General features: G+C 38.0%; 1 protein-coding gene across 1 annotated transcript in view; it reads right to left on the reverse strand.

Moving 5' to 3' along the window:
* Positions 1-1581: 1581 nt before the first annotated feature.
* Positions 1582-13292, reverse strand: part of capn9 (calpain 9) — a 34363-nt gene continuing 22652 nt past the window's right edge. The window contains exons 12-20 of the mRNA NM_001128011.1: positions 13222-13258; positions 12173-12253; positions 10258-10315; positions 8984-9048; positions 7662-7730; positions 6375-6453; positions 4663-4779; positions 3344-3405; positions 1582-1937 (exon numbers count right to left, since the gene is read on the reverse strand). Coding sequence (NP_001121483.1) covers positions 1911-1937; positions 3344-3405; positions 4663-4779; positions 6375-6453; positions 7662-7730; positions 8984-9048; positions 10258-10315; positions 12173-12253; positions 13222-13258 — 595 coding nt within the window. The 3' untranslated portion in view covers positions 1582-1910. The remainder of the gene's footprint in view (positions 1938-3343; positions 3406-4662; positions 4780-6374; positions 6454-7661; positions 7731-8983; positions 9049-10257; positions 10316-12172; positions 12254-13221; positions 13259-13292) is intronic.

Genomic DNA, 13292 nt, shown 5'->3' on the forward strand with positions numbered 1-13292 from the left:
CTGGAGACACTCACAAAAATGCTATATAAGTGTAGATTTACTAAAACATTTCTCATTTTTTTACTTTTAAAAATTCCTTTCCACGAATCTCTGACATTTACTAAAACATCTGAACTAAAAAAGTCTGTACAGTAATTTTTTGAATTGTCGCACAAAAACCAGCGTCATGTTCAAACCCTTTAAAGTTTCGAGGCAAAAGAAATATCATTCAGAAAAGGGACATCTGCCATTGATTTCTACATGATCTTGGCATGTTTTAGCTGGCAAATTGTCGGATTTGGGTTTTTAGCCTTTTATGACACATAGTCATAACAAGCACTTTCCTCACTTTAGTTCTGTACAACTCGTCAGTTACATGGGCAGAGGCTGGTTTAAATACTAGGGCAGAGATCCCAAATCTTTTGTACTTGTGAGCAACATGCAGGTGTAAAAAGTATTGGGGAGCTACACAAGCATGAAAAAGTTCTTTGCGGATGCCAAATAAGGGCTGTGGTTGGCTATTTGGTAGCCCCATGCTAGCCTGCAGGAGGCTCTGCTTGGGGTAAAACGGTGTCTCTGCTTACAAAACTTGCCTCCAAGCCAGAGATTTAAAAATGGGCAACTACATTAAGGCCACTGGGAGCAACATCAAAGCGGGTTGTAAGCAAACTGGTTGGGGATCACTGCACTAGGGGATATCACTGTAAATTGAGATTGGAAGCAATTTAAGGTACAGTAGTTAGTAATTAATGTCTTATTTCAGCCAGTATGTACTTATGGTAGCTGCAACTGGTGCACACCTTTACTTTGCAGTTCCTGAGCAGATGAATTAAAGTAACCGAGACTATCTTGAAGATATATGTTCACTAATCTGAATTGTTTAAGTTCTAAGTAACTTATATGTACATTATTCTTATACAATCAAGAACTTATTATCTAGCCAAACAATAATGATGGCAAGATATAAGATGAAATGTGGAAGGAAACCTTGAATTGGCCATTTCTGCTAGATATCATATAAAGGGCCCCTTTTTAACACAGTATCTCTCACTCCTCATAGACTGGGCATGATATAGGGGTGCCACACCTATGCCCTACTTTTTAATGCTGGTTGCATTTCTTCTACTTTTGTCCAGTAATTTGAGGATTGTGGTGGGAACTCCCAAGTTACACTGGAAGTGTTTGGCTCCCCTAAATATATTGTTTCTTGCATTTAGTTGCCCTGCTAAATTTGAAGTGGTCTGAAAGGTATGGCTAAGGGCACAAGAGTTTGTGTAAACTGGCCCACCTTGTGCACCAAGTAGCCTTTCCAATCCCTGACTTTTTCTTCTTCTTTTTTTTCCTTTTTCTGCCTTTTGGGGTTATTTTTTTTGCATTGTTAGAATTAAAAACAAACACAAAATAAATGGATCTATTTAACAAATTGGACCTCAGAGATGTCCCTGGGCATGCAAAGGCTACATATTGCATAATCAATAAAAGTTCTTCCAAATGTATTCTCTTTGGTTACATTTGTAACCCCAATAACAATCTTGTCCTAGTGTCTGGCAGCAAACATAGAAGACTGACATTCTATTGATAAATGCACAATCATACAGATCATTAAAAAGTTCCTTGTACAATATTTATTACAAAAATTTTCACTAGGTGTGTTACAAAGGCAAAATAATGATAACATGCAAAGATAGATCAGATAGATCTCATATAGACCTCTAAACAAGCAGTGCTGCTACCATATATAAACACAAGATTTCCTTTCCCCTATTTGCATGCTTTACGTGTGCAGACATTTAAAGACACTTTTTGTAGTACCTCTAGAAACAAAGATGCTTTTGTTAAACAATTTTTGTGGTTTTATAAAGAAAAACAAAGACTAACAGAGGAAGATTTACACAACCAGGATCCATTATTTTGCTTGATGAACAGTTTCTTTAAATATTCATTGTCAGGGCAATAAACTGAAAAATTCAAAATAGAAACAGATTAGCATGGAATGCCTTTTTCATAAGGTAATTGTAAATTTCAAGGCAAACCGATTCCTTTCAGACATTAATCAAAAACTGTAATGAGAAAAATTCAGATACTGTAGAACACTAATTTAGGGGTATATTTCTTATGCTGTGTAAAAAGTTAATTGAAGCATCACCGGTGATGTTTCTCAGGGCAACAAACAAGCAATTAGATTGAACAGTTAGAAAACCATAGCATAGCATCTGATTGGCTGCTATGAGTAACCGGTAATGAGTTAGAAGACATGTTTCCTGTATGTCATAGTGGAATGTGATGCTATCTGAATGTGATGTGGTGCATCCTCCTGATTATCAGTATTACAAGGCTGGGTGCTAGAACGAATGCTGGGAACAATACAATCTACTTATCTATATAAAAAATGGGGCTCTCTTAAAAAGCCCCACATCTTTTTCTGATGTACTCATGACTGCAAATATTGCTTCATTTGAAGCCTATCAGATAGTATGGATGGTAACAAGCAGGAGCTGAAAACTGGCATAGAATTAGGCACTTATAATACCAGCCCGGTACTGCAGAAAGGCTACTGAGAATTGCCTCTGCTTAAACACACGTAGAGACAATTAGGGCTCTGGCACACGGGGAGATTAGTTGCCCGCGACAAAACTCCCTGTTCGCGGGCGACTAATCTCCCCGAGTTGCCTTCACCTGCCATCCCACCGGCCAAAATGTAAGTAGCTGGTGGGATGGCACACGCGGCGGCGCGATTTTGCGCAAATCGCCGAAAAAGCCTCGCGAGGCAACTTCTGCGTTTTGCGCGAAATTGCGCCGCCGCGTGTGCCATCCCACCGGCGACTTACATTTTCGCCGGTGGGATGGCAGGTGAAGGCAACTCGGGGAGATTAGTCGCCCGCGAACAGGGAGTTTTGTCGCGGGTGACTAATCTTACCATGTGCCAGAGCCCTTATCAGTAAATGATCAGCATTGTCTGTTTTTGTAGCCGTGACAAGTAGCTGCTACTAGTAGCTCCATGTGTCTTTACAGTTCAGCTATCAAATAAATGTTTAACTTAAATAAGATAAGTGGCAATGTTTGATCAGTTATGAATTTCAAACACTAAACTATAGAGAATTGTGGAATTACATTTTTAAAAACATTTGGTCTGCAGCTTACCAAATTGATTAGGATTTAGATTTATAATAAAAAATGACTTAATCATTCCTTTTAATCCAGGAACACTGCATTCAGCAGGGCAAAAGCTGATTTGCCAGAATCTGCTTATAATATGAGCAGGTAAATCTTTACTGATTCTAGGACACATAAGCAGTAAAAGTATTTCATTCATGCCACAAATAATAAACAGATATGGCATAAAGTTATATTTAATTTGTATTACCTCTGCTTGGTTTAATTGGATTGTTTCTGTTGTATCGCTTCGGTTTAGCTGCTTGAAGACCCCTAGAGAATGAGTTTATAACAACAATGTTAAAATAATGATATTGCACTCTTTTTCTCTCTTAGACTTTAAGAGTATTAATGATCATATAGGTCCCTGAAAATAGGATGGATTAAGTTGGTAAATGCATGATCCCTCAGACATGTAGAATAAAGTATTTTTACTAGACGGCCCTTTAGCAGTTGAATATGACACAGTTGCATGTGAATGTCCGTGGGATAATTTTCTCTCCCAATTAACATCGCCTCTCACTTGAGCACACACAGGGTTGCTTCCTATGAGTTATTTTTGAGTCCCCTTTGTCTGTTTTTCTCCACATCCAAACCACTGTCCTGTTGCCAAATACACCCTTACTGAAGCCACATATTGCTTACAGATATTCCAGTCTACTGTCTGTAACCACTTCAGTCTGTCCTAAATGCTTCACCTTTCCACTTAATCTTACTGTTCCATAGCTGCTGCTCGCCCAAGGAAATTCTTTCAATGACTCCTGATTTCCTCTTGGATTACAGAAAAACCTTAACTTTACACTTTTGTTTTATGGTCCCACCACTATATACTGTCTAATACATTTCCCTGATTTTACATTTTCTGAATTTTACACCATTTTTTCCCTGGTCCCCTGAAAAACATAAAATGGGGGTTCTACTGAAAGTTCAAACTATTCACATGTTTCTCAGCTCTTTTTATACACTCCATGCTCCCTACGCTCTTTGTCTCTTTTCTTCTCACTTCACTTCATCCTATTCCCGACTGCAAGACTTTTCTCATGGTTCTATTTCTAGACTTCACTAGCACAACCTACAGTATAAGAGGAGTACATCGTTTTTATTTCTACATAAGAGAGGAATGGTAAGCTGTACTTTCACTGTTTAACTCAAAACTATAATGGCTTTTATAACAGTCCTTTATTTTATTACTCCTTTATTTGTTATAATAGTTACTTACCCTTCTAATTAGAACTGGATATTAAGCTGGAGGGTAATGGTAATAATCAAAACTTCTTTATTGTGGAAACAATATGAGGGGGATGGGTTGCAACTGGATGTATTAAAACCATGTCATGCATGGCTAATAAGCAATAAATTAAATTGCAGGCTACAATTTCTGTGCATCCACGTAGCGAGCATCTCAATTCCTCAGGCATGCAGGAGTTAGCAACATAGTAATGGGGTCACAACACAGACAGGATCAGTCTAACATGTTTCTCATTAAGCATACTGCTGACAATTCCTGCTAAAAAGGAAAAATATACTTACTGTAAGAGTTCTCCAGACGAACCAAACAGTTAAGGAAGTCATCAAATTCTATTTGGAACTGATCATCTGCGTATCTCAGGACAATCAGTTGCAATACAATATTATTAAGATGAAAACCTTAAAAAAAAGAAAAAAAACCCAAGAGTTTTATTTTCATTAATAATACACCATGGAAACCTACTTGTAAATGTAAATGTCTCCCATCTTTAAATTGCATTTCTTCAGTTGTGTAGCCCATTTCATACATTGTGCAAATAAGGGGTTTATTTAATAACATTCAAGCAAAAGTGAAAAGCTGAAGACACAGATTTGGCAGGTATTTGGGTATTTGCAAGGAAATAGCTTCAGAAAAACAGCAGGACACTCTGAACTTCTGCTCCTTCTAACGTTTTATCTTAAAAGTTCTCTGGTAACTGCAGTTCCAGAGGGGGGATTGCTGAGCAGAGCGGACCTGAAAAAGTATGGCAGAGTGAAAAAAGTATCGCAGTTCTTCAGGACACAGAACTTCAGCTTACAAACTGGCCAATGAGGGAGGCACTTCAGGTTTACAGCGAATGGTGGAATGTGGTACTGCTTGTGGCTCCCTGATTTCCCAATTTGAGCAGTGACGTCTTCTGCGCAAGGACCTCTTAAGCTGGCTGCTTGAATGGCTGCTGATCCAGGGAATTCACAGGTTTTTTTTTGCCCCACGGGGATGGCAAACGGGGACAATTGCCACAGGGATCCCTGTTATTGGGGGGCGAATAGTAACCATACCCTAGAAAGCATGCAAAATTCTTTATTTATTGATTAAAGACACCACAATCTTCAAAGACCCTGGTGACTGGATCCTGGAAATGAAACTAATAACATATAAATTATCAAAAAATTATCCAGAAAGCTCCAAATTACGTGAAGGCCAGGGTCCGACTGGTCTCTGCACCCCCCCCAAAGGTTCCCCCACTGCACGCCCAATCCCCTTCCCCGATAGCACGTATGTTTTTACTTATCTTCGTTATGTCCGGGGGAGAAAGGTCAGACAGTGGGGAGTGTCACTGGGATTGGGTCTGGGTTGGTGGGGCCCACAAGGGCCTGGGACAACCAGGTTTTTAACCGGGGCCCTGTTGGCCCAGTCTGACCCTGGGGAAGGCCATCTCTCATTTTGTTTTCAGCAAACAATTAAAAATTTTAAAAGTCTCTGCAGTAATAACACAGTACCTTGTTCTTGATCCTAACTAACCTGCACAGATCCATATTGGCAGCAAAACAGTGCTATTGGGTTTAAATGATTTTAAATGATTTTTTTAGTAGAATGATCCCAAGCATTCTAGGTCCCACACAGTTTCTGCAGCTCTAATGAGCATCAATCAGTCCAGTTAGCTGGCAGTTATGCGAAGATGTTCTGGAGGCATGGCAGACCTGTATTACACTTTTGGGCTACTGATTTACATTTTATAATGGGCATCTAAGGGTCCAAATATTTCTGTATAGAGTGTTTTATATTACTTCAGTAACCTGTCTCTTTATGTGCAGCTTGAGTTGTTTTTTTTTTGTTTTTGACAGTTCTAATACATTGTTCTGTCGCACCAAACTATTTGACCTAGTTGTCAATCAAATTCTGACTCCATCCTGCAAGGAGACAGATTGCTAAAAATTAAACCTTAAAAGGAGAAGGAAAGGTTATGCACGTCTCATAAACCACATCTATAATAATAGTACTACATATTTTATACCTGCAGATTTCAACGCCAGTCGGAGTTCATATGAAGACATAGTGCCTGACTTGTCTAAATCATACTGCATGAAGATACCCTAAAGCAATAAATTGGAAATAAAGTTAAATCAATATAATATAAAATAGTTGCATATAATCTAAACAGCATGTATGTGTTATTGTAAGCAGACATAAAATATCATAGATAGCTTTTAATACAGCCTTAGAGATCTATGCTTGTCATATGATTCTCTCTGAAATTGGATTTCTATTTTACTTAGCTTATAGAGGGTAACAAAAAGGTTTGACTTATATATTGCATGTAATGTATATTTTTCACCAATAGATGGTAAAAGTTTTATTGTAAATATTAAAGGGTGTAATGAATACAAGTCACCACCAAAGGGAGCCTCCCTTGGGAAGACAGGTTCAATGGTAACATTTAAGGAAGCAAGTTAGGAGTAGGGTTGCTTTTTTTTTCTTTCCTTATACCGGCCCTCGAATCAGGTGGGCCATGATGTAACTTGGGGCGGGGCTATGATATATGGGGTGGGAAAATAGGTGGCCTGGGCAATGCCCAAGAAGGTTTTCAAAGGGATCCAGTAAAAAGCCCATGGTGGTACCATTGGGTTAATCCCTATGAAAAGGGGTATGAGAGTACCCCCAAGTAAAGATGGAGGGACTGAAGGCTGAAGGTGGAAGTGAGTAAATTAACACATGGAAGCATGTAAGTAAATGTGAGTAAATATTTGCAACTAACTGCAATTTGTAAAGTGTTCTCTTTAACTGGTTTGGGTGATAATTTACCAACTATAAAATCAGCATATTAATGCTGCCTTGTAAAGTATGTGATATTTGTGGGTGCTTGGGCAAAAGCTGAATAAAGGTTTGTGTGTGATGCAACTCCACGTTTTGCGGTGACCCTTGGAAAGATTGGACAACTTTATTCATGTGGGCACAGTTCATCTAAGTGCTTACAAACTCCTCAACAACAATTTTATGGTCCCTTAACCTATGAGGAAGAATATCTATTTCACAAAGACACAAACTCAATTTTAGTTTTAACATTTCTCTCTCTTCTTACATTGTTTCATTATGGTTATGTCTAGTTAATATGATCTGAAACAATACACAAACTTTCAAAAATACAGTTAACAGTTTTGCTAAAAATTATTAAGGACCACAGGTTCTAGGTTCTTATGTACAGAGAGCCATAGTTATATCTGTCATATTATTTCAGTCACTTACTTACTGATTAAATATATACAGATGCTTAAAGAGAAATTATTTTTATATCTGTACTTACAATCCAGGTCTTCAGTTTGTCCCAAAATATCTTGAATTCATCAAACCCAAGTTTTCCATTGCCGCTGGCCTATTTACTTAGGTTAAGGCTAACATACATCCCTTTCCTTTCCTTTGATTTATTTTTAAATAAATATGACCCCTGAACAGCCTCTTTTAAGACATGCACACAAAATCTATCCTTCATGTGTACTTTTGAAAAAGCTGTGTGTGCACTGGTATCATAAGCATCATAAGCGCACTGCTTAGGAGGAACATTAGGGAACATGTGACCAAGAATTATTATGCAGTGTTACACTGTGATTGTGGCTTTGGCAGATAATTATCTACTATTTGGGTGAAAGCCTGGCAGGCTGAGAATGAGGCAATGACAGATAAGCCGACAATTTAGGAACTGACAAAATAGGTCTGTGTGACTAGTAAAAAAAACAACAACTATTTATCATTAATTAGGGTAGTGTGTGTGCTTCATACACCAAAATTGTATTGTACAAGCTCAACATGGCAGAGACTCATTGGAGTTATTAGTAAAAAGACCCAAACAGCAATAGGGAGAAGCTGAACATACAGTAAGCCTAATATAGCAAGTTGCAAAACAACTCTGTTTTGAACCATGGAGATCCTGTCTATTGGTAATTGTCAGTTAATAGGCACTTGGTGAGGGCAGGGTATATAACCTCAGCCTCAGGGCATATAATATACCGTACTTTATTTTTAAACCAACTCTGTACAGACCTCACTTTGCACAGACCTCACTTTACACAGAGTGGCAGTTTAGAAAATGACAGTGAGTGTTTCAGTTGAAGTCCTGTAATTTTATAAAGGGTCTTGATACCTTTGGCCAGGGATCCCCAACCTTTTATACCCACATTTAAATGGAAAAAGTGTTGGGGAGCAACACAAGCATGAAAAAGGTTCTTGGGGGTAGCAATAACAGCTATAATTGGCTAATTATCCTTGGTTTTTATGCAACCAAAACTTGCCTCCTTACCAGAAATTAAAAAATGGGCACCTGCTTTGAGGCCACGGGGAGCAACATCCAAGGGGTTGGGGAGCAACATGTTGCTCACGAGCCACTGGTTGGGGACACTGCCTTTGACCATATATATAATATAGAGTAACCACAGTTACACACACAGACACACATAATGTGCAGTAGATTCAATTTTGATTTAGTACTAGTTGTCCAATTTTATTTAATTATGTTTATTAAATTTTTAGAATGTAAAACAAATTCTTACAAATAATATTTAAAATAACATATATAAAATAGAAACAATTACCTGAAGTAATACTAGAAAAAAAAACTTTTTGAAAGGATACATCCATTAGAGAAATGATGTTGTTACATGATAGAAGGCTCATTTCCTTGAATTTAATATTTTTTGCTGAAACAAAAACGTAAATTAAATGCAATCAATTCAGTCCTGCTGGCTGCATTCTTAAAACTAAACCTGATTTATTAGATAATTGGTCAGGTTATCATAACTAGAAAAGACTTGCTTTTTGCCGCCCTGGTAACCTGCGGGTGCAAATTTCTTAACTTGGCTGGAACGGTCGTGCCACTGAAATATGCTGCTTTTTCTGAGCAGGTTAATAATACAGGGCATTATATGAAGTCTGAAACAGTGTGGAGAAATGGAGAAAGCAGGCCTCTCCAGGGAGATTAACTTGTAGAAACTCCTTTTGTTCTCCTTCAAAACTCTTCAGTTATCCAAAGGCATTTGTTTTTCTAAAAACCAGAAGAAACTGTTCTTTTTCCCATGCCCAAGGTCAGTACCATTTCTGTCACGGGGCAACTTGAGAAAGGCCCCTGCAACTAGAGAACCTGATACCAAAAACTACTGAGCCATAAATGCTGAGAAGGAAAACTGGTTTGCCCTCGTTTGAGAGATGGTTATATGGGATGACAGTGTCATCATGCTGCCAGCTAAATATGTGATATTTGAGAATCAAAATGTAAATTAAAGATAATAATATTGAACTAATGCTCTTTAGCTGACACGCGTTCCATAGGAAGGGTCTGTTAGGATGGCAAGTTTAGAGAACATTTAGGAGAGTATTTCTGAGGTGGAGATAGTGGAAATGATTTACTAAGTGCAGGGCAGTTGCAAAATGCAAAAAATGAATACAGTGGAATGTCTTTTGCACTTGAATTGCACCTTTCCCTGCATTTCTGCAGGTCTTTGAGCTCCAAAATGGAGTGCCCCCTACGCTTCCCCAAACTTGTGTGTCATTTGGACGAGTTTTGTGAACAGGGCAACCTTGTGCTCATGTACCTAGTGTTGAGTTTCTAGTCCAGTGCTAGGGGATGGGCTTTTGCACATGGAAGTTATGGGGCCTTACACACAGGTATTTCTGCCATGTGGTGGATTTCTTCTGCATAGGAAAAAAACAAGCCTCCAATAACCGATGCAAATGACCCCCAATGCATGTACAGTGCTGCAGAATATGTTAGTTATGTACAAAAATAATTCTTAATGTAGTTCAAAATACTAGGTTAAAAACCCTTATAAATATAAATCTAACAGTTAGATTAGGCTTTTGCACCTTTATTGAACTTAAACCCCAAAGGACATGAAAAATGCTCCACTTACTTCTCCGAAGAACAGCATTTAGAACATATTGCAATTCCTCAGCTGATACTTCCAAGTCCTACAGGTAAATCAAGCAAATGATTAAATTACAAAGCATTATCATGTAGACATGATGTGTGATTAAATAATAAATAGGGTTCCCCTTATATATCTATGTACAGATGTACAATAAATGGGTGTATACAGTAAACATACAAAACAACCAATAACTAATACTTAAGCAAGTTTGCTCAGTTGAGAATAGATGCATTAAAGCGGACCTGTCACCTTAAGAAATAATTTCAAATTGTTTTCTATTGTGTTTGGCAAACAAAATAAATATTACTTACACTATATAAATTATTTGAATCTTATTTTCTTCAGCCTTGGAATTCACAATTGCAGCAAGCAGGCAGGGGCCATTTTGTGGACACTGTTATCAAAGCAGGCATTGCATCCTGCTAAAATCTTGTTTCTGTGCCAGTATGGGGGGACCTAATGCCCATGTCCATGCACTGGTTACATAATTACATGGTGAGGAGGGGGAATGTGAGGAGGGCAGCAACATCTAAGAAGTTCTGAATTGAAAGTGAAAGTAACTGTCTGCCCCACCCCTATGCCTAAGGCATAGAGGAGGGGCAGGCAATATATGATTGACAGCTGGGATTTTAAAATGCTTTTATAATGGGTATGGATGTGGTAATAAAAAAAAATATTTTGGGTTTCATGTTTAATTTGAAAAGGACTTTTATTATACAGCTTTTTATGTCTGGGTGACGGGTCCTCTTTAAGTAAATATGTCTGGGAAATGGGGATCTTGCCATTGTGGTAAAATATCTAAATCGTTTTTTACTAAGATTTAAGTCCATGTATCCCTGTCTATATCTTGATCTACTGACAAGCTGATTAGTGGAACAGAAAAGAGACTGCCTCAAGTATGCCTGTTTAAATTAAAGGTATTGAAAAGGGTTTAAAGCTTGAATGCATAATAGGTGGGTGGCAGGTAGTCAACACAGCATTTACTGCATATTTAGAGCATTACAAAATGTTGCTGTAAGTATGCAATAAAGGATAATGGGCAAAAAACATCTGTAGTTTAAAAAGAGTAATATAAATCCAACTTGATGCTAATATCTGCAACCTGATCTTTTACACTCACTATAACCAACATTTGTCACAGATGTGATATGTGAAAACAAATTGCTGATTGGTTGCCATTGGTAACTATACATCTATAATTCAGCACCTATGTTCATAAATCAGTCCCCATATACATAGATTAGTACATCATGCTAAACACAAACTGCAACATATGATTGGTTGCTATTGGATAGTAGATTCAGTGCAAGCCTCGACACATTTATTACATTACCCAATAAAAGTCCCTTTAATAATGAGGAAGTTATGTTATTGTCAATGGTAGAGAGCGCCCAACTACATAAGTCAAAGACTTGGGCATTTGGAACAAACATTTGCAGTATTCAATCTCAGAGGCCAGTTCAGAAATAGCTCCAGCTTTGAAAGAATTTAAATGTAATTTAGGTATGGGACCTCCAAAAAGATCAGTTTCCCAGATAAAGCTGTCTTTCCATAATCTTGGTCACCATACTTTGTTTACTAAAAATCATGTAAACATTAAATAAACCCAATAAGGATTAATTATATGTAAGTGAGGATCAAGTACAAAACAATGTTTTATTATTACAGAGAAAAAATAAATCATTTTTAGCATATTGAAGTATTTACAGTAATTAAAATGGGGTCTATGGGGGATGGACTTGGATTTGGAGCTTTCTGGATAATGGATTCCATATCTGTATTCTTATAGCATTTAAACACTCTACATTTTTTTGCTAATGAGGTGTCATTTGATTCACAACAATTTAGAATCTGTTTTATCTTTTCTGACATGTTAGCTATATTGTGTTGTACTTACTTGTCCAGAAATTTGTTCAAACAAAGTACGAAATTGTCTTTCTTCTTCGGTTTCTTTGTGAGGAGGAGTCGGGGCAGGTGGCTGAAAAAAACAATTTTAAAATGAAATTATTTTTCTACATAGACTATATACTGATGAAAGGAGTATAAATCAATGCTAGACCCAGGGTAAATATCCAGTGGGTGAAATACACGGACCTGCACCCATGGGAGCTGATGCTGGGGCATGGAGCAAAGTGATTCTGTTTTTTTTGTTCTTTGCACCTTGCTCTGGCATCAGAAATGCGCCCTACTGTGCGCTTGTGTTCCACCAGAAAGAACCACACAAAAAATAAATGTGTTCTTCTGAATGACTTTTACTCATGTACAATGTACTCACTTTGCCTCTGGAAAGTGGTAAATGGAGGTGGAACGCAACTTCCACCTCAGGGGAAGGAAGGCCCTTAGTGCTAGGGTTAGAGGAGAAAATTCACAAACCTGGAGTCATTTTACTCCGATGTAGCAATGCTTTAGCAACAAAATACTTAATTAGCAATTAGCCACAATTACCTTTGCTCAGTAGTAATTTAGGGATGACAAAAAACTGCCCATGGGTAACTTTAAAGGTGGCCACACACGTGGCGATTTCCGACCATCGGTCGCACGAAAGATCGTACAATCGGTCACTAACCGTTCAGGGCTGAAACGGCAGATAAGGCTGATGCCACACGTGGAGTTTTTAGTCTGATGCCACACCAGGCGTAGGGTTGATTTTTTCGGCAAGCGGAAAAATGCTTGCCGAAAATTCAGCCCTACGCCTGCTACTTGTGCCTGCACCCGAATGAATGGGATACGCTCGGGTGCAGGCACATGTAGCCGATATACGCATGAAAACGCGAGAGAATGCAAAGTCTCGCGTTTTCATGCGTATAGCATGTATTTACTGTACTATAATGTCTTTTTAGTACTGTAGAGATCCATGAATGTCATCTGACCCCTGTACTGAGAAAGAACAGGGGTCAGAAAGAAAATAATTATTACAGAAAGAAATAATGTTATTTTGTTACTTACATCTGGAAGATCAATATTTACTTCTCCATCCATCTCTCTAGAAAAATCAAACAGTGTACAATATTAGTAAG

Source organism: Xenopus tropicalis, chromosome 5 (assembly GCF_000004195.4).
Source record: "Xenopus tropicalis strain Nigerian chromosome 5, UCB_Xtro_10.0, whole genome shotgun sequence".
In the NCBI taxonomy this organism is placed as follows: Eukaryota; Metazoa; Chordata; class Amphibia; order Anura; family Pipidae; genus Xenopus; species Xenopus tropicalis.